Source organism: Pseudochaenichthys georgianus, chromosome 21 (assembly GCF_902827115.2).
Source record: "Pseudochaenichthys georgianus chromosome 21, fPseGeo1.2, whole genome shotgun sequence".
Classification (NCBI taxonomy): Eukaryota; Metazoa; Chordata; class Actinopteri; order Perciformes; family Channichthyidae; genus Pseudochaenichthys; species Pseudochaenichthys georgianus.
Window position 1 is genome coordinate 33,321,645 of NC_047523.1, and position 24,177 is coordinate 33,345,821.

A 24,177-nucleotide genomic window follows, 5' to 3' on the forward strand; every position below is an offset into this window, starting at 1 on the left:
TGTGGGGGAGACCCAGGGGGATCCCCACGTGACGTGAGGGTTGTGCGGGTTTGTGACACGCCAGAGGAGAGCTGTCAGTTTCTCCACTCACTGCCGCGAGAGCCGCGCTCTGCTGCTGGCTGAGTTTAATTCCACTATCAGATAAACATTTATCTGAGAGGGAAGAGGACAGCTCTTCTTCCAATTCATTATGAAACCCAGGCTTTGACAGATGTGATACGAGATGTACCGTCTGTAAAGCGACAGCTGTACATGCTGGCGAATGCCTCCGCCTGTTCCGTGGCCGTCTTCATGGACTCCACCATGGCGTGGAACTGGGGTCCGAGCAGCCCGTCCGGGCTGATTGGAGCGTCCAGTAGCACTTTTCTGGCCGTCTCAGTAACAGACGCCTGCTTCCGCCAGAGGTGGCGCTGGATCTGTGTCACCCACGCGGAAATCCTCGCCTGGGAGATAGCAACGAACGCGCACAGAATTAGCGCCGTGCTGGCCGCCTTGCTGATTTCCTCTGCCTCGTTGGTGGACCGCTCTACCAGTGTCACCACCGGGTTGGAGAGCAGCGCGATGTTATTCTCTGCCGCGCTGTGGTGACGGAGAGGGGGAAAGCATGTTCGGCCACCAAGCTGGCACCCTGTTCCGACTCTGTCTCCCCCGTCCGGAGGAGAGGAGGGAGGGGAGAATCAGCACGGTGAACCGTGGAGGGAGGCGGGGCAGGAGTTGCTTTTCTTCGAACTCCTGCCCGGCACTCGGCCCCATCCGCGGCTCGTAAGCCTGGACGGGCCAATCGTCCTCCTCGGCCGCAGCAGCAAGAGCGTCCGCTCTCCGCTTCCTGCCGCCCGAGGGGAGACGGGCGCAGTGTGTGCATGCTACCTGCTGGTTTAGAGCCGCGTACGCCTGCTCTGACCCCAGGCAGGATTCGCATACTGCTTTTATCTCTGCTGGTCATAACTCATTATGAACCCAGAGCCACATGAGGGACAATCACGGACACAGTTGTTGCTCATGATGATTCTCAATTGCTGTGCTTCAGTATCTGTGCTGGTTTGCTGAAGAAAAGAGGGAGCAGATTGCCGGGCCTCCTTCCTATTTATACCGGAAGGAGGCCCGAGGGTGGGGCCCACCTTGCGGGTGGGCGTGGACGACAAGTTTTCAGTGCTGCGCGGGGGCGCAGGGGGATAACCCAATAGCGATAGCCTTAGAGGGCGAAGCCATATACGAAATAGAACGGACCGACTGTCACTGCCCGTCCCTGAAACCCCTGTTAGTGTTTGTATGTGTTTGAATCTATTGTGTGTCTCTCTCTCTCCCCCCTGCCTGCTGGTCTGCTCTACATGGCTGGGAGCAATCTCCAATTAACCACACCCGCAACCTGCTCATCAGCCACACTATGAAAGCCTGCAGCCGGAACGTGAACGGTTTGTTGCGTGCCGCTCTAGCATTTTGCCAGCAGATTCTTTGACAACTTTGCCTGATTTTGCCTGACACTAATTTGTATGTCTCTCCCAGGAGGAATCCAAGGCCTTCCACACTCCCAAGACCAGCCAGGCTTCTCTACCCACCCTGGAACACCTGTTTCCCACTGCCGCCATAACCAACCTCCTCTCCCAGCTCCCCTTTTCTAATAAACAAATGTTACTTTCACAGCTGACTCCAAGTCTGATTCTGGGTCCCCTCCAGTACAAGTGACACCGACAGTGACTTGTACTAGCTGCATTTAAAAATAAATTAAAAATACTTCTGATAAATCGGAATGATAAAGCACGTTATCCTACTCTAAAATAATAACATTCTGGCAACATAAAAAAATCTAACTTGCAGCTGAAACCGTTTTAAGAATAGTAGGGCAAAATGTTCTAACAATGTTATCAACAACATTTAAATAGGTTATTACCAAGCATTTTAAGAATGTTTTTAGAGAAATTTATCCTACCTTTCAGAAGAACATTCTGGGAACCAAAAGAAAACTTCCAGCTGAAAACATTCCTAGAACAGTGAATGGTAACATTCTCAGAATATTTTTAGAACCAAACATTTCTAGCTGGGTACTCTGCTTTCATCATCTGCAGAGGCGGAAATACGCTCTAATTGAAAGCATTGTCCCCAAAATGAGTGGCTCTGTTATGCAAGGGTTACCAGACATCCTGATGCATCTGGTCCTCCTAACCCTGTCGTCTGTTACATGGGTTTGTGTGCAACAACACACTCTCACTCCCTCAGCGTCCAGGAGCGACGTTTGGTCAGTGTCCGTGGCGTCCAATTGTGACGCTCCAAGGCTCCTTCAGCGTCATAAAGGGACGCAAATAGCTTTCAACTGATTGCAATGTATTCCCATCTGCGTCGGGATTTGACGCTCATGGAAGCACGGCATTCGTTTGTGTCGGCTGCCCTTAAAGGCAATGTGAGCGTCCATTCCCATTGGATAACGGAGAATTGTACACCTGGAAGTAATTATTCCCCTTACTGTCGATTGATTTTACAGTGATATCTGCACTACTCATCGACTAAAAAACACCAGATTATCCTTGTTAATTACACAACATTGATTGGTTTAAATTGTGAGCAATGCTTTTGTATTTTTCCCCTTCGATTCGGAGAAACAAATATTTTTTCTGAGTAAAGGATGGCAGAAGACACTACACTACCCAGAATCCCCAGCTATCGTTTGGACTACACCATGTGCTCTTGACAAACCCTGTGATAGTCCTCAAGCTCTGTGATTGGAGAGTGTGCTCCGAGGGTTAAGCCGATTCTCGAACAGCACTTGAAATGGGATGGAACCACGGCAGACTGTCCAAAACTGGATTTGAACGGGTCCACCGCGTCCCCCCTCCCCCACCCCGTCCCCAGAACTACACATGCTGGCTATTCTGTTTCGCAACATGTTCTCTATGGCACGTCTCTACTGGGAGTTGTAGTTTTAAAAGACGTTTTCGTATTTCCCATAATAAGAAGTTGCCAGTATTAAACTGTGTACATCCCTGGAGGTTTAGGGGATAGGAAACACTCACATTTAAAACAGATAATTAATAAATGGGTGAAAATGGCTTGTGCCCATAATGGGCAGTATTACTATATATACCCACACGCCAGCTAAGGTCAGAAGAGCTTTATTTAACAGCTGGACTTATGTTTGTGACCCCTCCTGTTGTTAATTGATAACATTACATTACATTACATTAATTGATAAGCCTGAAACATGCACTTGTCAAGGTTCAGAGGCACATTTTGCAAATATGGCAGTAGCCATCGATCAGCTTAAGATAAGATATACTTTATTGATCCCAAGTTGGAACATTTGCGTTACATCAGCATGTGTAACAGTTAAATATGCAGTGGTGTTTATTTGTAAATCATTTAGTATAATCACACAAATTCTGTGTTTTATATTCAACAATTCTGTGTTCTTTATTTATTGATTGTTCAATACCTGACAAGGCCGGAGATGAAATATCTACATACATCTTATAAGAGTATAATACATTATGTATAATATCAGTTAAAATAAGTGCTTCAACATAGTTAACATTGCTGGAGGTATGCACACATATTGATAGATGTCTTGTAATGCACTATTGAGGAACCTGCGACCCAAGTTTTTCATTCAGTGCATAACTACACCGTAGTTGTGTAGGCCTATATGATATGTCAATAAACCTTAGAAAAACTTGAAATCTTGAAAGGGATGTGCAAAATAGTCATTATATAGTCTTTAATTAACTATTAGTAGAGAATAACGAGTAATGAATATACTTTATAGGGATCCTATTAATATCTAATAATAAAAATAATGAAATTCAATAACATGCTTTAACCACTAGGTGTCCCTTTATATCAGCTGTGCACCTTTATGGTGTAAATACAGCCTATCTACCAATTGGATCAAATATAAAAGTCAGCCGAATTGGTGTTGATACTGCAAGGAGACGTATTGTGTGAAAAGAAATGTAAGATGTTGTTTAATGGCTGATATATTTATGATCCACGTCACGTTTTCAGTTCCTCATGTTTGTCTAGAGGTCTTCTCATCAGGGCTCTATAAATACAGAACCACGGCAGATATGTAATATTTAATGCAGTCGAACCGTGTATTACAATGCCGTTATGTGATGACTTTCAAAGAGAAAAGCAAGCACACTCGGAATCAAGTATTATTATTATTTTTAAAAATGTTTTCGGTCTGTTTCCGGTATTTGTTAATGATGATGTGCTGTGAGATGTGAGACTGGAATTGCACAGGGGAAAATAACGTAGGCTATCTTTAGATGCGGATTTTGTTAAACTAATATGTTTGCGCTGTGGACCAACACTATACATTGACGGGGAAGGGGGTAGCAATAAAGATAACACCATTAAACAGTTACACAACATAACAGAAATAATATCGATAGCAGCGTCCCTAGCAACCACCTTGGTAACAATGAAAACGTCGCGATTTCCTGAAGTAATCTTCATAATAACTAGCAAACTAAAGATCATGTACATCCACTGCACACATAATCTGAAATAACAACTCATATTTCTCGCATCAAATGACATCAAAACGCATTTTAATGGCCAAACTAACTTTAAAATAGGCATTTTCCATCGAGAATAAAACGAAGTTCGGCCATGTTTCCTTTTTCTGCAGGGAGAAATTTGAAGATCATGTGACATAGACGCCAGCCATCGGAATGAATGGTGAAAAAAACGGGGTTTGTCAAACAGAGCACATGGTGTAGTCCAAACGATATCTGGGGATTCTGGGTAGTGTAGTGTCTTCTGCCATCCTTTACTCAGAACAAATATTTGTTTCTCCGAATCGAAGGGGAAAAATACAAAAGCATTGCACACAATTTAAACCAATCAATGTTGTGTAATTAACAAGGATAATCTGGTGTTTTCTAGTCGATGAGTAGTGCAGATATCACTGTAAAATCAATCGACAGTAAGGGGAATACTTACTTCCGGGTGTACAATTCTCCGTTATCCAATGGGAATGGACGCTCACATTGCCTTTAAGGGCAGCCTACACAAACAAATGCCGTGCTTCCATGAGCGCAGATGGGAATACATTGCAATCAGTTGAAAGCTATTTGCGTCCCTTTATGACGCTGAAGGAGCCTTGGAGCGTCACAATTGGACGCCACGGACACTGACCAAACGTCGCTCCTGGACGCTTAGGGAGTGAGAGTGTGTTGTCTGCAAAGGCTAAGATCCCATAGTTCCCTCCAAAAGGGAGCTTCAGTTCAGACTTTTTATCCAACAACCATTGGATGGATAACAAAACAGTGTTATTTAGACATTCATGGTCCCCATAGGATGAACCCCAATGACGTTGGTGATCCGTGACTTAACCTGTGGTGCCACCAGCAGGTTGAAGGTTTTAATATCCACAGAAAGATCTCAACATCCACATCGTTTTGTACGGCTCTTCATGAATCCTAGTTTTACTTTGGAGATCTTTGGACTTTTCTTCAAGCGCCACAATAAGGTTTTGATGTGGGATATTTTGTGAAATATCCCAACAACCATCACAGTATCAAATCAAATCAAATCAAAATGTATTATAGCCCTAAATCACAAGAAATGCCTCAAAGGGCTGTACAAAGCAAACAAAAGCAAAGACAAAAACAAAATACAAACGTCATAGCATAACAATTATAAAAACATTATACATCAACATAAGTATTGCCATGTGTTAAAATCATGTGACTAGAGTGATGATATCGATGAACCGAAACTAGGTGATGACAATTATTTTACAAGGAAGACAGATGCGAAGAGATGGGTCTTGAGTTTGCTTTCAAAGAAGTCAATGGAAATAGCTTCGCGGATATGATATGGAAGACGATTCCAAAGGAGAGGTGCTCGGAATGAAAATGCTCTGCCACATACGGATGATTTTTTAATTCTGTGGATGGAAAGGAGACTGGAATTATGTGATCGTGGGAGCCTGGTAGATATGTGCGGGGTAATTAATGATGACAGATACAGACGTGCTAGTCCATGTAAGATTTTTAAGGTTAATAGTAATCTTGAAGTCAGATCTTATGTGAATCGGGAGCCAATGCAATGAAATGGTTAATATTCTGGCGGCTGTGTTTTGAAAGTACTGTCCTGCAGAGCTTCCCACTCTCACTTCACTGCTTCTCTGTTTGTTTCCAGGTATTGTGTCGCTCATCTCTCTGGTGATCCTATCCTACGACCGCTACAGCACTCTGACTGTTTACAACAAGCGTGGGCCAGACTACCGAAAGCCCCTGCTGGCCGTTGGGGGCGCCTGGCTGTACTCCTTGTTCTGGACGGTGCCCCCGCTGCTGGGATGGAGCAGCTACGGCATCGAGGGGGCGGGAACCAGCTGCTCTGTGTCCTGGACGGTCAACACGGCCCAGTCGCACGCTTACATCATCTGCCTGTTCACTTTCTGCCTGGGCCTACCCATCCTGGTGATGCTCTACTGCTACAGCAGGCTGTTATGGGCAGTCAAACAGGTAGGGAGACATCAAAGTCTGACTGTTTATGTTATTGTTCTGTCTGAAGGCAAAACCACACATATTGCTCGAACCGATCCTCCGCAAACAAAATATAACTTGCACAAACTCTAGGCTTCAAAGAGGATTAAGAATATGTTTGAGTGTATGTATACACAAGAACAGCAGGTGGGTACAATAGCCTCACTTCATTTCAAAATGTATTCAGAACTCCAACAGCGTCCAGAGAGTTTCACAACATCAATAGAAAACCTTTCAAATGTGAGGTGCACAAAATGGGTTCTCAAATAGCAGCCTCATAAAAAAGGGATGCATGTGGGTGCCTAAGGGGCTGGAAGGGAAGTGGAGGAAGAAGAAGCAACCATACTTCTTTTGATCGAATATTAATACACTATCTTCAGTATATATCATACAGTCTTCTTCACCCTCTAAAAGACTTATAAGACTCTTTTATGGGATCACGGTGTGCACATTTCAGACATGTTTCTGGTATTTTCTAGCACCAAGATATATAGAGAAAACGGTCTTCTGCCGGGAACACTGCCAAAGGGAGCCCCTCCCCCCTCTTGGGTTGGCATGTGATTCTCTCGTGATGAATCCCAAAATAGAAGCAATACCCCCAGCGTTGATGGGATTTGTTCCTCAATTTTAGTTTGACTGCATAACAATAACCCAACTAATAGATTTATATCAGCGTATGTTTTGCTGGAGGTTTGTCAGACTTTTCCCATGCGTAAGTAAGTGAAACTGTGCCATAAATGCTCTGCTTCTACACCACTTTCGATCTTTCAAGTACATTAAATGAAAGTATTAGCATGCATTGATTTAAAAAAAGCTGCCCTGAACACAACAACACACAGATTGTATTTTCATTTATCACGGTCAGGCACATTTCGAGTATCTATTGCAGTGACTGGTGCATTGGGTTTTGGGGAAAGACTTTACCTGCTAGGTTAAGTCAATCATTTGGTCTCCCAGGGATAGAGACTGTTTATTCCTGAGAGCTGAAGGGGTCTGCAGCGCAGGGAATTATCCCAGAATGATGCTGTTAACAGCTGCAGGGACAACGCTTAATACCACTCACACATCTTCTCACTAACAAAGACCGAAGAGGGAGGAGTCGCTGCTGTGGAGCTGCACAGGTCTAATGTTCTTCTACTGGTCCGTCTTATCCTCACTGCTAGGTGGCTCTTTTCAAAATTAAATCACACTCTTTGCTCAACCTTCTTTTCAAAGTGCCCTTCACCTGTGATTAACACTATGTGGAATTGGTTACAGCTCAGTTTCATTATCTTTTCTTCAGGCGCTATTCGAACCACTTGTCCCGTCCTAAAAATGGTTCGCCATGGTCATTTAGCATACGTACCTTCCTTATTAGGAATAACATCATTAAAGCTAAAGATTTCACGTCATGCTGACTCACAGTGTAATTGATGTTGTGCAATTAGCAGCGCAGTTTAAAACCTCCAGTAGTCTACGCGTGAACAAATGACTAAACCTAAATGGCTGCCATATTTTAAGACAAGAATCAGCAAAGGGAAACTGGATGTTCTCTCAACAGAAAGGTCACACACTGACAGTGTTTTGGTGCTTGTGAAACAACCTGTTGACTTGTATTCTTTTTCTTCAGACTTTAAGAAGCAGCTCTGTCTCTGCAGCATTCAAATTAAACAAACCCACAAAGCATCAACACAGAAAGCAGATTCTTTATAGAATATTGCAAATATGAAATTACATAACCAGGTCTACATTCATGCGCAAACACCGTATATCTTGACTCATTCCTCACAAAGCAGACATATACTGTCTATTCCTGTATATATAGGGTGTATTAAAGGGATTGTGCTGTGAGATCCAGTCTAGCCTTGGCTGCTAAAGCTGGCCTGTATTGTGTCTTTATTGTTGTGTTTTTATAAAGAAGGCCTACCTGTTCGAGTAAAGAGATTTAGATCTTTGTGAGACGATAAATGCAAAACATTTTCCATTCTGTCTTCAGCTTTGTTCCTCCTTGTGTATACACAGAGATAAATTCCTTTGAGCAATATCAATATAAGTGTTGGTTGGCAAAATCCTCAGCCCTTTTTTCTAAGCACCAATCACAGCCTAAAAAAACAGCCATGTTAAAGATTTGTTATGACATGGTTGTATAGTTTGATTTGGCTGAAAAGGCTTTGCTCTTTGAGGGAGCGTTCTGGAAACATCAGAGCAGCAACAATTCGGCGGGGAAAACAAATCCCCCGTATGCAAAAAAACATGCACGGACAATATATCTGAGCAACAGCATGAGAGTTCAGCACATGGAGTAAAGCAAAGGTCATGCTGGTTGAGGGAAATGCAGCATCAGACCGTATTGATGGTGTGGATATAAGGGAAGCTGAGTGTATGAAAATGATTGGGTGTCATTCGCCAGCTCGTATCCAGGTAGCTGGTCAAAGAGTCGCTGATTGTGAAGCATGAATGAAAGCTAACAGAAATCAGCATTTCAAAACTGAACTGAGCATGGATGTATTGTTAACTTCAGGCTTTGGGAGTAACGGATAACATGTAAGAAAACAGGAAAAAGGTAACTGTTTTAGAGTTACTGTCAAGGTAGGGTATGTGCAATTTGACGGACACTATGCATAGGTGCAATAGGGAAAGTGCAATATTTGATTTATGTATGTGCAATAGGGAAATGTGCAATAGGGAAAGTGCAATATTTGATTTGTGTATGTGCAATAGGGATACATGTATGTGCAATAGGGATACATGTATGTGCAATAGGGATATGTGCAATAGGGAAAGTTCTGTACCTGTATGTTTCTTGTTTGTTTCTTTGCCATGTGATATGTGATCTCTGTTCTGTATCTATGACTGATTGTCCTAAATGTTTTATGTTTATTATCTCGATGCCCGAGACACATTTCTCCTATGGGAGACAATAAAGCTCTATCTAAAATCTAAGGTAAGGTTGGACCCAAACGCAGTAAGAGAGGGAGGCAGGAATAGATAACCAACATCAAGCTTTTAATTAAGAAAAAGCTGATGACAAAAAAACAAGGGGAACCAGGCAAAACAGCTGAACACAACAATCATAATTGAATACAGACCGGGTGTGGGAATCAGGGGAATAAGCATGAGCCGGAACAATAGAAATCAGGCAGGTACGAAAAACACTTCACATCAGGAACAAAGCAGACTGTAAACACAAGGGGAGGAAGGCTTATATGCAAGACTAATCACAACGAAAAGACACAGCTGGGGAGTGGAGGCAAAACACAGACGAACCAGGTGAACCAATCAGGTCATCAAACACAGACAGGAAGTAAAAACAGACATGACACAAGGGGTGAACCCTTTTCAAATAAAAAAAGACAGAAATCACAAAGACTAAGTCCACGAGTGTTACAAGGATATAATGAGATTTGAGGTCAATTCTAAAATTGGGGAATTTGCTTTATGGTTTTCACTTTCTTTGGTTCATTTCTTTTTTAATTCAGTAGGTGAACCTAAATGTTCATAACATAGTGTGAGAGACCTTGACTGTATGGAGCATTCTCTGTCAGCTCCGTAGTTACTTCTGCTTTGTTAAACTGAAGTATGTGCTCACGTGTGGGTGTATGGCTGCTGCCTGAATATGATTAATGAAAGGCAGGTTTTCTTATTGATAACATCTCTGACACATTTTTGACACAACATATCTTGGTTTCTTCTTTTCTATGGTAACATTGCTTTGTTATCTTATATAATTCACTTAGGAACAAAGATGCAGTGGTAGATTGAGAGCTTTGCCTTCTGGATCGGCTCTCTCTTCATCTTCATAGCGAGCCTCTTCCATACTCTCACCGATGGTCCTGAAGGAAGGGTCATGACGGAAAGAATGAGATTAGAAGCAGCCAAAATGGGTTGGAAAATGTATGGATATAATATACTGAAGTAAAAAACATTTAATGCATATTTTATTTCTATTGTATTGGCATTTGATATTGAGGGAATCCAAAAGTAACAGGACATAATCAGGTTACATTACTCCTTATATTTTGATACTAACATTACTGATTACTTTTCTTACAGTTAACTAGAAATTGTAACAGAGTAAAGTTACTCTTCCAACCCCGGTTATGTTAGGATACCGCGCAGCCACTTAGGGTTTAAAACAAATCTATTTTAAAGTGTGTTATGTCATCCCAAAGTGAAGTCTATGAGCTGAGTGACAGTCGCCGGAGGCCAGCGGGAGATGTGCATTGGACCACACAACGCATAAGTAAACCCAGAAGCTAGAATGTATCACTTGGGGAGCAATTTTTGTTAAAGTGCATGGACATCCATCTGGAAACCTTGACGGCAAAAAGCCTCTTGGGACAGGAGATATTATTTTTTGGGTTGAAATGTAGCCAGCGAATATCCAAACCATCTTCCTTTACTGTGTGCTGCTCATTGGGGACAGTGATGCTTCTGCCAAATCAACAACACAGATACAACATTCAGTATCCTTTGTTTTGTCCATTCTCTCATCATAATGACATATTAATAATAATATAATAACAAATATTTTATTCAAATCAAATCAAGTTTTATTTATATAGCACATTTATAAACGATTTTTGGTGGAGCCAAAGTGCTGTACATAAAATAAAAATAGCCTACAGTAGAGACACTTTATAGCAAATACAACAGCACAGATTGTTCAGAATATCAGTATGACAATACGACACCCTCTGTCCTTAGACCCTCTGTCCTTAGACCCTCTGTCCTTAGACCCTCACATCGTACAAGGAAACACTTCCAGAGAAAACCCACAGTTTAAAGGGAACATGGGAGAAACCTCAGGGAGAGCAACAGAGGAGGGATCCCTCTCCCAGGACGGACAGACGTGCAATAGATGCCGTGTGGAAATTGAAGAGATAATACATTTTACAGCATATAGACCGAATGTTAGGAAATGCATGTGTCTGTAATGAGAAGATGAATCCACGAGGATGTCAGCTACAATCCTGTGGAAGCCATCAGGGAAGCAGCATGACGAGACACAAGGCAGGACCGCAGAGACAGGTTCAGCCACGACCCGAAGTCCACGACTTAATCCAGAACTCAGGACAGAGGATCCAAGACACAGGACTACAGCAAGAGGACCAGCCTCGACTCCGGGTCCCGGCGTAGATATAGACACAAAACAAGAAAAAAGATTTGGCTGGGTTAATCGGAACAAGAGAAAACACAGACACAGACAGAGAGGGAAAAGGTCATTGGATAAAAGTTATTCTTGATAACCCTCTAGAAAGATCTCATGAACTTCCCCACTCAATCTATCAGGACCCGAGCAGTTCTATTAGAAATAGGATAAGAAACAGAGAGAGGGAGCACAACAACCTATCTCTTAGTCGGATGCACTCCCCCGCTTATCTAAGCGACTCTGTACCCCGTTACCCTCTACAAGGCCATAGACCAGCAGAGGGAAAATGGGGGGTGTGTAAGGGTAAGGGTTTTTAAGAATAAACCGCAAGGGTCTAAAAAAACATTTGATTGACGTAAGGTGTGTTAAATCATTGTCGGGGATAACGGAGGACCTTCTTAACTTATCATGATTGACCTGGCAATTGTTGTATTTAATTTGTTGACTACACTCTCTGTCGGCTGAGATATCCAACATGTTATCTTTCGCCATTACACGGCTTTGTGGAATACTCGATTTTAATTGGTCAATTTGGACATTACAAAGATTGTTAATAATTACTATCGTTGCTAAGGAGAAGAGACCATTTCAATTCAACGTCAGCTGTGAAGCAAACATTAGTTTTCTCCGTCAGAAAACACCAAGAAATGTGTGATGTGAAGCTTATTATGGGGTTTCTATTGTGTGTGTAATGCTTTTCAATGGGTTTCTGGCAAGGTTATGGTTTTTTGGCAGTTCTTTGATTGAATTAGGCAGGTTTTAAATTGTGATTCGGATGGAAAATATTAATCTAATCCGTCAACACAGTTAACAGCCTAAGTAGCAATATCAGACGCACAAATAGAGCTGGGATTGAGAGATTAAATTATGTCCGGATATTTTCCAATGAGCCAGTTTACAAGCCTAGAACAAGCTGATTGTCTGTCAGACGATAAGCAATGGGTTGTTACATTACATTTTGGCCAATCCACACAAACGGCTTACAGCTAACGCCTGCTTAAACGTGATTGGTCGTTATTCCTTGGACTACATTGCCTCCTTATTATCCGCATGAATGCAGAATCTGCTTATAAAGATTAAAAGGGCTAACTTTCGAGTCAACAACCAGTCCATAAGATACGTCCATGGAACTGATACAGTGCCCCATTTATGTGCAAATGCATGCAGCAAAAGGCTCCTTGTACTTCCCTGTGATGATGAATGACAGCACAATTATTGCGCTCAACCCATTCGTGCATGTTACAACGGGGGAACAGCGAATTATATGTTCAACTTCCTTTTTTAAACACAAGTGAGCTGGACTTCCCCCGCATGAGTAATTACCTCATGTTATTAAAGTCATCACATGCATTAGCAGAGCTGAGCTGAGCTCCAGATGTCCTGCTAAATCCCCTGGTGGTCGTTAACACTGGGATCATTTGCATCAAGTGTGTGAGAGTCTCAAATGAGGTACTGGGCTCAGCTGACTGAGGCTCTCATGAAGTGAGACTCTTTCATCCAAGCAGCAGAAGGGTGAAGAAAGGGAGAATAAAGAGAGCCTTCTGTGTGTGAGGAGATCCACAGAATGGTGTCAAGATAACTTTAATTGGATTAGGGTTAAGATGCAGTTAAATTGATCCTCTTGAAAAATACATTTCCAGAGACAAAAGTAGATCAGTTAAATGTGTACACTGATATAAAGGGAGATATATTTCACACTCTGGGTGTCTAAATTGGCTTTAGTTGATTAATCGCACAATTGTAATGGAATTTGCACCGTTGAAGTACAATATCAACGTAGGTGAGTCCTGCTTTATTACATAATGCTCGACTTCTCTTCCATCGTGCCCCTGTGTCAACATCCCATTTAAAAACCTGTATTGTTTTGAAGCGTGCTTCTACATTAACATCAATCAAGACAAAAATACTTAAGCATATACTGCAACTAATGGGAACTTAAACATACAATTCATAAATATTTTCAGGTTCATATTTGTATTTTGTTTCTCTACTGTGACATGTTTACATGTTTTATTCTTCTCATACTGCCTGTGCTGCAGCACCTCTTTTCACCCTCTGTCTGAAACCAGAGCCCAGAAAACCTAGAAAAAACATGGGCCCCTTCAAAAGTAACACACTCCAACAGTTAGTGACTTCCTATAGCATTATACCTGTGAAAAGGGATCCACACTCTGGCTCCATATCCCTCTTTACAATGTTCAATCATGATTGGTGATCTTCAAAAAAGAACATCGAAACAAAACACAAGCACTCAGATCAAGTGTGTACTTTTTTGTATTGAGCAGAAACAAAAGTGTTTTCAGCAGGAAGCAATCAGTGCAGTGTCTGCTAAACATGTATTTTGTTGTCACGACGTGCACTCTAGACACTTTTCACAAGACCTTGCATTGATCTTGAGGAAGGCTTAAGGGTATAGAGTAATTTGAATTAAAGAGAAACTCACGTGGAGCCAGAGTGTGCAAAGCCTTTTTTTTCTACAATAATAACATCCAAGTGAGTGTCTTTTTTCATCACTTTCTTGCAGTTGCATTCTAGATCAGTGCAACGCAAGGACCAATTAATATGCTCATCGTGAATGCCTTTCCTGAAGCGCAGATGATGAAATGTCTTTCTCTGGAGAATTCTTAACAGCTTGTGCATCAAGGGCATCTTGGATTTCAGCACACTAATTGAAAGTTTATGAAAGAAAAGTTGTGTAGGTGTAAGCCTCCCACTGCAGTGAAATGAAAGAAAATGACTAGCTGCCAATAAAGTGATACTTAAATTGCAGCCGTCACCCTCTGACAGAAAGTACTTTTAAGTCAAAGGAGAACTTCAGGAATAAAGGAAAGAGCCATTTAAAAGACTAACCCTTCACTTTGTGTCCCGATTCTTTCTCACAGGTGGGTAAGATCAGAAAGACGGCAGCGCGGAGGAGAGAGTACCACATCCTGTTTATGGTTCTGACCACAGCGGCCTGCTACATGCTGTGCTGGATGCCGTACGGCGTGGTGGCCATGATGGCAACGTTCGGCCCCCCAAACATCATCAGTCCTGTGGCCAGCGTGGTGCCCTCGCTGCTGGCCAAGAGCAGCACCGTCATCAACCCTCTCATCTACATTCTCATGAACAAACAGGTGAGGCAGCACCGTTCAACAGCTTTATTCACACAGTAAAAAAAGACAAATTACAACAGCTGAAATCATACAAATGGTTTATTTAAATACCAATTCAAGTGTAAGAAGAGAATTCACTCACAAATCAAAGTCAAGAAGAACACCCCAAGGCTGTTTGAGAGAGAGGCATTCACTCTCATTATGTGCAGTCATGGATGCTTCTTTATTGAGCGAGGAGAACTGCAGCAACCTGCAGGAGTTAGATGTACAAATCAATGTGGAACAATCCTTTAGAGGCAGTGTGGTGCACACATTCCCACAATTCGGAGTAAAAACATCTAATGAAAAATAGGCCTCAAGAGAAAAGAGTGGATAGAAAGAGGCTGAGCGGGCAACGTAATAAACAGCGACTGCTAATAGGTTCTCTCATCCCTCATGTTACAGCAGCACACTGTCGGGTATTTCATTCCACCTCAATCATCCCAGAGAGGAGCATTAGCACCTGCTATCTCTCATTGCACCCGGTGAAGACATCATTAAAGATGGGATTTGGCACAATATTCAGAAGGGAAGATGAAGTTGCCAAAATGCATTGCACTGAATCGAATGCTCCCCGGGAATTACTAATAGCTGCACTGCAGCTTAATGGGATTTCCCTGTCCACAAGCATGCACTAATATCCGCAAAACACCACTTAAAAAAGAATCTTATAGCATAATCGCCTCTCACAGCATTAATGACAATGGTGCCTACTCGCAGCACGGTACAGCACGGACAGTTTGAGACTCGTAGCCCTGATCCTGATTTGCATGCTCTGTGCATTGAAAAGTAATCCAAGTTACTGGAAATATACATGTACAATATGTTCAGGGCGTTTGCACCTTCAGTGTGTTACAATCACAAGCAATTCAACATTTGATCATTTATCTGGACAAAGGAACATAAGACCCACAGCTCAGCTGGAAACCTGCATGATTCTAAATGAATGATAAATCTCCTTAAGCTTCACAATGATCTGTTAAGACTGTTTTTTTAAATCTCCGTTATAGTCCTCTAATAGTTTCATACTTTACCAGGTTCCTTGTTTCAGTACTCTTCCTATGACCTGCCAGACAAACCACCTGAAACTGGGGCTGGGTATCAAAGCTTCTCCGCCGTTTGCATTTCAAAATGTTCCACAACAACCGAGTATTAAAACTGTCGAGTAGGGCTGGGCGATATAATCAAATACTTACCGTGAGACCGACTGTTTTCACACAATTTGCACTGCTTTCTGGCAATATTAGATTTACAGAATTTTGCATCAATGTGATGAAATATCTTTATCATGTATGTAATTCACTGAATTAGTCATTCCCATCTGGTTATTTTGCCTACCCCGTCTGCTGCTGGCTGTGGCAAACCTAGCTAAATGTAATGCTGTATAATGAAACCTCCTTTATTCATGAAGGTAATAATCCAATATTAGAGGATTTGATCCAATTGCATGGTCATGTTGGAGGCTGTAGTTTTTGGCTGTGTTTAGTTGGTGATGTTTAATTGAAGTACATTAGAGAGACATCTCAGTTTTTCATAATTAGTCCATTTATTTTATTGAATTTCTATTTGTTTTAGCAGTGTTTACCATATGATTTAGCAACCGGGTGTAGTTTCCAATCAGAATTTCCAGAACATTTACTTTATAATGATACGCAGTATATCAAATTTGCAATACAAAATACCATAGAGGTTTACTTAAATAGATATTGCCCACCCTGACTGTCAAGTATCAACATTGGTGCCAAATACTTGTTCAGGTACTTTTTTCCTTTTGATCAGGTGCTTCCCCAGTTATAAAAATGTTTTTGTAGAAAAAATGAGAAATGCATTGTTTTGGTATCAGCAAAGTATTTGTTTTTTGCAAAACGGATACAGTTCAGGTGATACCCAGCCCTACTCTACATCAATGTGAAGCCCCAGTATCATCTACACACTATTATTACTACTTCTACCGTTATTCTAAAGCCATCTAATTCAACATACATCAGGATATTCAAAAGCAACATTTCCGAGACACGTTTTCACATCTTATATCAATCCACAACCAATGGCACAAGAACATTTTGTAGAATAACAACACAAATCTCAGTTATAGGCAAGATGTTTCTGACTGTCTGCAGCAGAATCACAACCAATCGTCTCTCCACACTACACTACAACCTCTAGGTCGCAGATGTGGCACTGATTGATTGTAAACGTAAAAAAGTCATTCTAGCGTGAGACAATGCAAACCTGCTCCCATAACCGCTTCAAATTCCTCCTTTATAATGCTCTCCGCTTTGAGTGGCCTCCGGCACAACCCAGTATTAAAAGGATTCAGGAAATATGAGATATTAATAGTCGTAGGAAATGAGCTTCTGGCTGTTACATGACAAAGAAATAACCCTGCACATACGCAGACTACATGTACAGCAGTGGTGAGCTCCAGGGAGGGGTTCACGCAAAGGGGAAATTACATTCAATAACGAGTGAACCATCTGACCGGCGAAGAACAGGGGCGGGAGATCGCTGAAGCGCGGTGGAGAAAACAGCTGACTTCAGCAATATCTACTGCGTCGCACCTCTCACTGCAATTCAACTCAACGTTCCTGCAGTCCCGCTACGAAGCTAGGCTGTGTGTGCCTGAACAGACACAAGGCAGCCCGAGGAGAGTTCAGGCGACCGCGAGGCACAGGGTTTCCGCTGTTCGGCTCTTTTTGGCCACATTTACTTTATAATAAAACAAAGTTACTATAACTGAACCCACAAAGGACAACCAGGACGTTCCTCCCTGTGGGGTTTTAAAGTGAGAGACAGGCTTCTTGACACTGAATGATTATCCACTCTGAAGTGTGAACAAGGAGCGGCAGGTTGGCGTGCACAGGAGAGTAATTAAGCAGTGAGTGTGAAAGAAGCCCCTTCCCGACAGCACTGATTCACTTATTTCACAGCGAGATGTCAGCGGAATGTCAAACAGGGGATGAAACGTACGGCGGTCACCATGTTTGCAGACACGTCTTTAACACATATCTCCCGTTGCCGCGTGTGTGTGTGTCTGTTGGATGCATGACATTCAGCGTGGATGACTTCTTTATTTATTCACAACCCTTTGGACCAGTACAAAAGAAAGGAAGAAAAATCACAGATATCCACTGTTTTGAACAGTGGCATTTCCTTTAAGTGGAGACCCACGCATACTATTGAAAAACACAGAGTTTACGCCATTGAAACACACCCAGTTATTGAAAATGCACTTCGTCTATCTAAACACTGATCTGTTGCTACCCTAGTCAGCTCCATCGCTAACGTGGCTCAGCTAAAGCAGAGAGAACGTCTTTTCCAGATCCTTCCTGGAGACTCCTTCAGGCAGTCTCTGGTCTAGTAAACCAATGTATTGAAGACAAGTTCCTCCAGAAGCCTCCATGCTGATCCCTCCCTGGAGCGCGATGGCTTATGTTCTTCAAGGATCTAATTTGAAACTTGTAAGCGCCAGCCTCCGTGTCTCCAGTGGCTTTATTGCACCTCTCCCTTAGTCAGCCAGAAAAGACCGGAGTGTGTGTGTGTTTGGCTCAGAGGGTCAGGTTTCATTTCTCAGATGTCACAGTTGACGGTGCTGAAGCCCGGCAGAGAGACCCGCCCCTTCCTCCTGAGGTCCCGCTCGGGCCCCGTGTTGATGCGCTGGATCAAACTCTTCTCGTACAGCAGGGGGTGGTAGGCTCCCAGCGTACAGGCGGCGTCATAGTAACGCTCGTGGTAGTGGCACAGGTCCGTCTGCCTCATGGAGGGAATGTACTCGTACACGTGCACCTGCTCGCACAGCGCCATCATCACGAGGATGCCTGCAATGGAAACGGAAACGGAGAGAGAGAGAGAGAGAGAGAGAGAGAGAGAGAGAGAGAGAGAGAGAGAGAGAGAGAGAGGAGGTCAGGTATTCATGTTGAAAATAATTTGATACTCACGTATACAAGCTTAAGATTGGAAAAAAAATCTTTAACATAAATAAATCAATACGTTGTTAGACGTTGAAAGCCAAATTATAGGCTCCCATTTTATTCGTTCTTCTCTAAATTGCATCTATTATTATAAGAGGTTAAGCAGAGAGCAGTACGCTTCTTCCAGGGTTTATTTGTTTACATGCACACAGTGTTACATTCACACATGAAAGCCTCCCAGTACAATCCATATGATCTGCAGAGCAGCTAAACGTTTGACATTCAGGTAAAATAAATGGTGTTTACTTTACAGCTGGTTAGCGTAACTTAGCATAAAGACTGAAAGCAGGTGGGAACCGTTAGCCTGGCTGTCAAAAGGTACACACATCCACCTGCCAGCACCTCACAAGCTCACACATTTAGTTTTTTTCCTGACACAAAAAACCCCACAGGCAACGTAAGGATAGGGATTGGACTTTTTTCAGAACAGTGACGTTCATTAATAACAAGGACGACAACTCTCCCTCCCCGTTTCCAGTCGTTATGCTAAAATAAGATTATTGGTTGACGCCTCTATTGTTGTTTTCACTGGACAGATATGAAATGAGTGTCAATGTTCTCATTTCACTCGCTCCCTTATCTATGAGAAAAGACAAAAACATATTTCCAAAAAAGATTCCTGCCACCCCTGTGGTGATGAGTGGCTTGTTTTCAAGATATCAACCCAGATCGTACATTTTCTCTCGACACCACTCGGGATTATATTGACATGGAGTCCTGCTGTCTTTTTGTCATCACTTCGCAATGAACTCAAACACCTCCTGCCTTCAGTTTCAACGTCTGTCCTAACTGGCCTTTCCAATGTACCCATGTGTCCAGTTCTCATGTAGCTGCCCTCCCAGTACAGATATAGCCTAGCATGAAAGTGCATCAATACTAAAATGCACATGTGATTAAAGGAGTGCAAACAATGTATTCGCCTTCCTCAGCATCTGCGAGGTGTTTTCCTTTGAGACGAGCCTTCTTCATAAAGTCTCACACAGTGTTTTCACCGGGCAGTTCAAATGTGCAAATGTGATTATTCTGTAAGTGCAAATGTGGAGTTTTGCATGCTCAGCAAAACCTTCCGTAAGATAAAGATACAAATGGAACTGAATGCATAATGAATGAAGCGTTCGCCGGCCTCAGCGTGGTGGTTTCATACAATGCGGCACGCTGCCAACACACAGAGCAGTCAGCTCACATATTCTTTTTTGTTATACTTTGTTGTTTTTCACACCAACTTGCTTTTGAACTTGTTTATCACTTCCCTCTCTGATGATTGGTATTCTGCTCGCAACTCTCCTCCTTCTCCATTGTTGCACAGCGTGATCACAATCACAACAAATCACTACGAGCGGGAGCCTCCCTACAGAATCTATAAGCATCTTGTGGACAAATGGCCGTTTCTCTGCAGCCTGTTTGAAAGCAAGATGGCCCTGTGTTGTTTTCCCTCCTATTTTCTCACAATAAATCAACATGCTGATCGATGTCAATACATTCACAGAAGATGCCGTTTTTCCAGGAAATCTAATAAGCCTTTGAAAGGCAGCCCGACAAACCGTTTTCAGTCGAATTATACGAGTACATTTCGCTCATAAATGGACCATTTCAATGTCTTTTCACTTAAGCCATCAGAATCAGGACAAAAGTGGCAAAGTAACGGCCATCGCATTTCAAAATGCACCCACGATGACTCGCCCCCTAGCAGTACTCAGAAAACACAGAACTGACATACCTTTCAAAGTGTGTAGAACGAAGGTCAAAGTAACAAGAACACCTCTGACACCAAGTCTGCGCCATCCTCTCCTCTCAAGTGGCTTTACTTACTGACAGTGGGGACATGAGAGTGCACTTAGGCATGATTTCTTCCCAATTGAACTCTAGAGCCTCTCAAAGCATGAAACAAACCAAGGTCAACCTAGGGCTGCTCAATTAATCGTATTTTAATCGCAATTACGATTTTGACTTGCAACGATTATGAAAACAACATCGAAATAAAACGATTATTTATTTATTCTTTTTTTTTTTTTTTGTTGAATTATACTTAAAGTTCATGGTAATCAACTGTTAAAAACATACTGTTCACATTTCTTCTATAAATTGATGTTTTCAAAGTAAATGGATAATCGTTTTTAATAATCGTGATATCAATTATTGACCCAAATAATCGAGATTATGATTTTTGCCATAATCGAGCCGCCCTAAGTCAACCCGTAGTTAATGCTAGCAGAGAACACTCATGTTGTGCTGGTGAGTTGTGTTCACATTCTCCCGTCTTTCCATCTCAGTTCTACAGGTGTTTCCTGTCTCTGTTTCACTGCAATCGCCAGCCTGCGGATCAGGGCAACACGTCGATGCCCTCGAAGACCACGGTGATGCAGCTGAACCGCAGAGTGTACAGCAACACGGTAGCCTGCACCCTCCAGGTCACAAAGGGACCAGACAGCAGACAGACATGATGAAACAGAAAGGACTAAGCTTGATAAGCCACACTTGAGACGTGAACTGCCAGGGAATGTGAACTGAAGCATGATGCATCGAGAAATTAAATGTACTTTATGTGTGAGTTTGTGTTTGTCCTTGAGTTTTGTAAAAAAACACAAAAAGTATTAAATATACTGAAGACATGTTTGACAAACACTATATGGCCAAAGCTATGCGACCACTTCAACATCAACAGCTTAAAGGGATTGGTGAACATCTCATTCCTACTGTAAACCTTGATGACTATCTTGCATGGTGTTTGCTGACTTCACAGTCTGTGGGCTTCAAATGTATCCCAACAAGTGTGTGCGAGGTTATAATCAGGGCACTCTGCAACACACTCTGAAAAACAAAGTCTTTATTGTTCTTGCTTTGTTGAAACGGGCCCGAATAAAAAAAAAGTATTGTGCATGACTGGATTTTCCATACACATTTGTGGGCGTCTACTTCAGGCCATATAGATTATTATTAACGCAAGAGCACATTGAGGATCAAATCATTTTAGAATAATAGTCTCACAATTAAGTCAACCAAAAAACTTAACCATTTCAAATAATAAATAAAAATATACTTTGTTTTATTTTCTTCTCCCCTCAGCCAGAACAAAAACCGAGTGCCTATTCTCTGTTACTGTGCAGTCTGTTAGTCATTGTGCTTCTTCAATGTCTTAAATGGATTGATGTACTCATTATCAAACATCTTTTCTTCCTCTTCACTCCAGTTTGTCTCTCGCAGAAAGATCTTACATTTAAATGTCAACCTGTATATACTAAAATGTATGATTTTAATCTGCATGGTAGGCATCCATTTTTATTTCCGCTATAGGGATTCCTCTTTTGCTGTAGTGGTTTTGTGTCATGGCATGATTTTGTTGCATGTGACTTCCATGTAATTCTAAATTGATAACACATAGTGCAAACTGTTATTTCCACCTGTATTATGACACATGACTGACAGCTTAGGTCACACCTGTAGTCTCACTCACTGAGTAGAAGGTTTGACAAAGAGAGGAGGTTTCAATCATTGAGCTTTTGTACTTTAATGTTCAAAAAGATTTTCATTGTTCTCATTGTGCTGCATCATCTCTTTTCACCCTCTGTCAGAAACCAGAGCCCAGTCTGCTCCGATTGGTTAGCTGGCTGGCTCTGTTCTGATTGGTCAACCGCTTAGTGATTTCCCGCCCCTTAGCCTATCACGGTAAATGTGTTGGAGCCAATAGCCGATAGAAGCGCAAGTGTTACAGAGTGTCGTCACTATAGGCGCGTTCACACCGCAGTACTTTTCCCACTTGAGTTCCGATATAGTTCCGAAATGTTGCGTTCACACCAACACAAATCCGGGACTAAAATTAGTTCACGAGAGCTCTAGAGAGCAGGGACTTTCGTGGGAGAAAACCGTTCCTATTTCTGATTGGCTGGGCGGATTGCAAACCACGCCCCGTAAAACTCCCAAAAGGTTTTGTGAAGCCGCCATTTTATTATCCTCGCATTAGCATTATTAGCATTAGCATTAGCCCAGTGCAGAAACGCAGAGAGACTAATTTATGGCAACACAAAATAAAACATGGGAGCAGTGGAGATGAGGAGGTGTCGGCGTTCTGGCGATTTACTCGGAAGGCTGTCCCCAACTCCGGGGACTTCCGGCCGGGTACTTTGGGCGGCAGTATACGCCGTGAAGTTGTTTGCGACCTGCCAGTAAACCCAAAGCAGAAGAAGAAGTGACGTCAGCGGCTTCATTTGCCTAATCCACCCCCAGGGACAGATTCCGGTGTGAACGCGATCTGTACTTAGTTCATGAGAACTAAAGAGTTCTCATGAACCTTTGTGGGAAAAGTACTACGGTGTGAAAGCGCCTAATGTAAGGGAGGTAGATAAAGGAGTCCAATGGAGGCGTTTCAGGGCGGGGGGGGGGGGGGCGTGTGGGGGAGAAATGTTGGGATTTTAGCCTTTGCTAACCATTTACATGCACTTAAACCTACTGCACGCACTATAGGAAAGGGAAAACCCTAAAAAACATAATAGGGCCTCTTTAAAGGAAGGGAAGCAAAAGGATCTGGATATAGTTGCCAAATGGCTCCTATTTCACCTGCTTTTAGTATCCCACATCAGGAGGGGCCAGGCTGAGATACACTGCGATAACTTAGAGTCAAGGTTTGCCAAAAGGACGCCTTTAGCTGTGATGTAATGCATGTTAACGTTTTGATTGCAGGATCCAACGTCAGGGAAGTAGGATACACAAACTGCTGTTAGTGAATGGCCCTGAGTGACGGATACCAGGCACATTTGATACAGAAAATGTGATTTAAGCCCATCTAGAAGCTAATATAAATTGTTTGGATGGTAACCCTCAGGGAATGTAAGGGACAGAAAGTCATTTTATCGTTTAATTATCATAATAAATATTGCTGTGGAAGAAAACCATTGTGCTGCTGTACTTTCAAAAAAATATGCTGGAGTTTCTTGTGAAAATGGTAGGAAAACATTAAAAAAAAAACGTTTAGCGAAATGCAATTTGACATGTGATGCTCTGATGTGCAACAATGCTGTCAATGGACTCTAAGTATTAACAGCTTCAACGTGCCACCGCTCTCTGTCTTCTCTGTGATGCTCATAACAAACTGTTTACATGGTTAAAACCCTGACAACAATTCATTCATAACATACCAGTGTTTATACAATTGTGTACAACTTTGACTTTGTCTGGTTTTTATGGTGAAAAGTCTGCATTATTCACTTATTATAGATTATACGCACGATTTATTTTTTATAAGAAAAAAGAAGCGTATTGACATTGAAAGCAAATCTGTATAAATGTATTAAAAACCTACATTTTAATGGAACACGACAGTCGGGAAAATGTGTTTTGGTAGATTTATGTTGAAAGAAGACAAATGCCATCATGGCTTCTGACAGATGTCAGTGTCTCTCCTTCCTCCATAAAGGTTACCATCATGACTGTATTACTTCGAAAAGAAAAAACGATTACAA

The 24,177-nt window shown here is 42.2% G+C and overlaps 2 protein-coding genes across 5 annotated transcripts in view; one reads left to right on the forward strand and one right to left on the reverse strand.

The window, feature by feature from the left end:
- tmtops2b (teleost multiple tissue opsin 2b) overlaps positions 1-23,073 on the forward strand; it is a 42,351-nt gene extending 19,278 nt beyond the window's left edge. The window contains exons 2-4 of the mRNA XM_034110483.2: positions 6,142-6,467; positions 14,502-14,735; positions 20,995-23,073. Coding sequence (XP_033966374.1) covers positions 6,142-6,467; positions 14,502-14,735; positions 20,995-21,165 — 731 coding nt within the window. The 3' untranslated portion in view covers positions 21,166-23,073. The remainder of the gene's footprint in view (positions 1-6,141; positions 6,468-14,501; positions 14,736-20,994) is intronic.
- st6gal2a (ST6 beta-galactosamide alpha-2,6-sialyltranferase 2a) overlaps positions 9,503-24,177 on the reverse strand; it is an 82,063-nt gene continuing 67,388 nt past the window's right edge. For 3 of the 4 annotated variants that reach the window (XM_034110479.2, XM_034110480.2, XM_034110481.2), the window contains one exon: positions 14,796-18,571. In XM_034110479.2, coding sequence (XP_033966370.1) covers positions 18,324-18,571 — 248 coding nt within the window. In that variant the 3' untranslated portion in view covers positions 14,796-18,323. Of the gene's footprint in view, positions 10,301-14,795; positions 18,572-24,177 lie in introns of those variants that run through there. The other variant, XM_034110482.2, reaches the window with a different exon arrangement.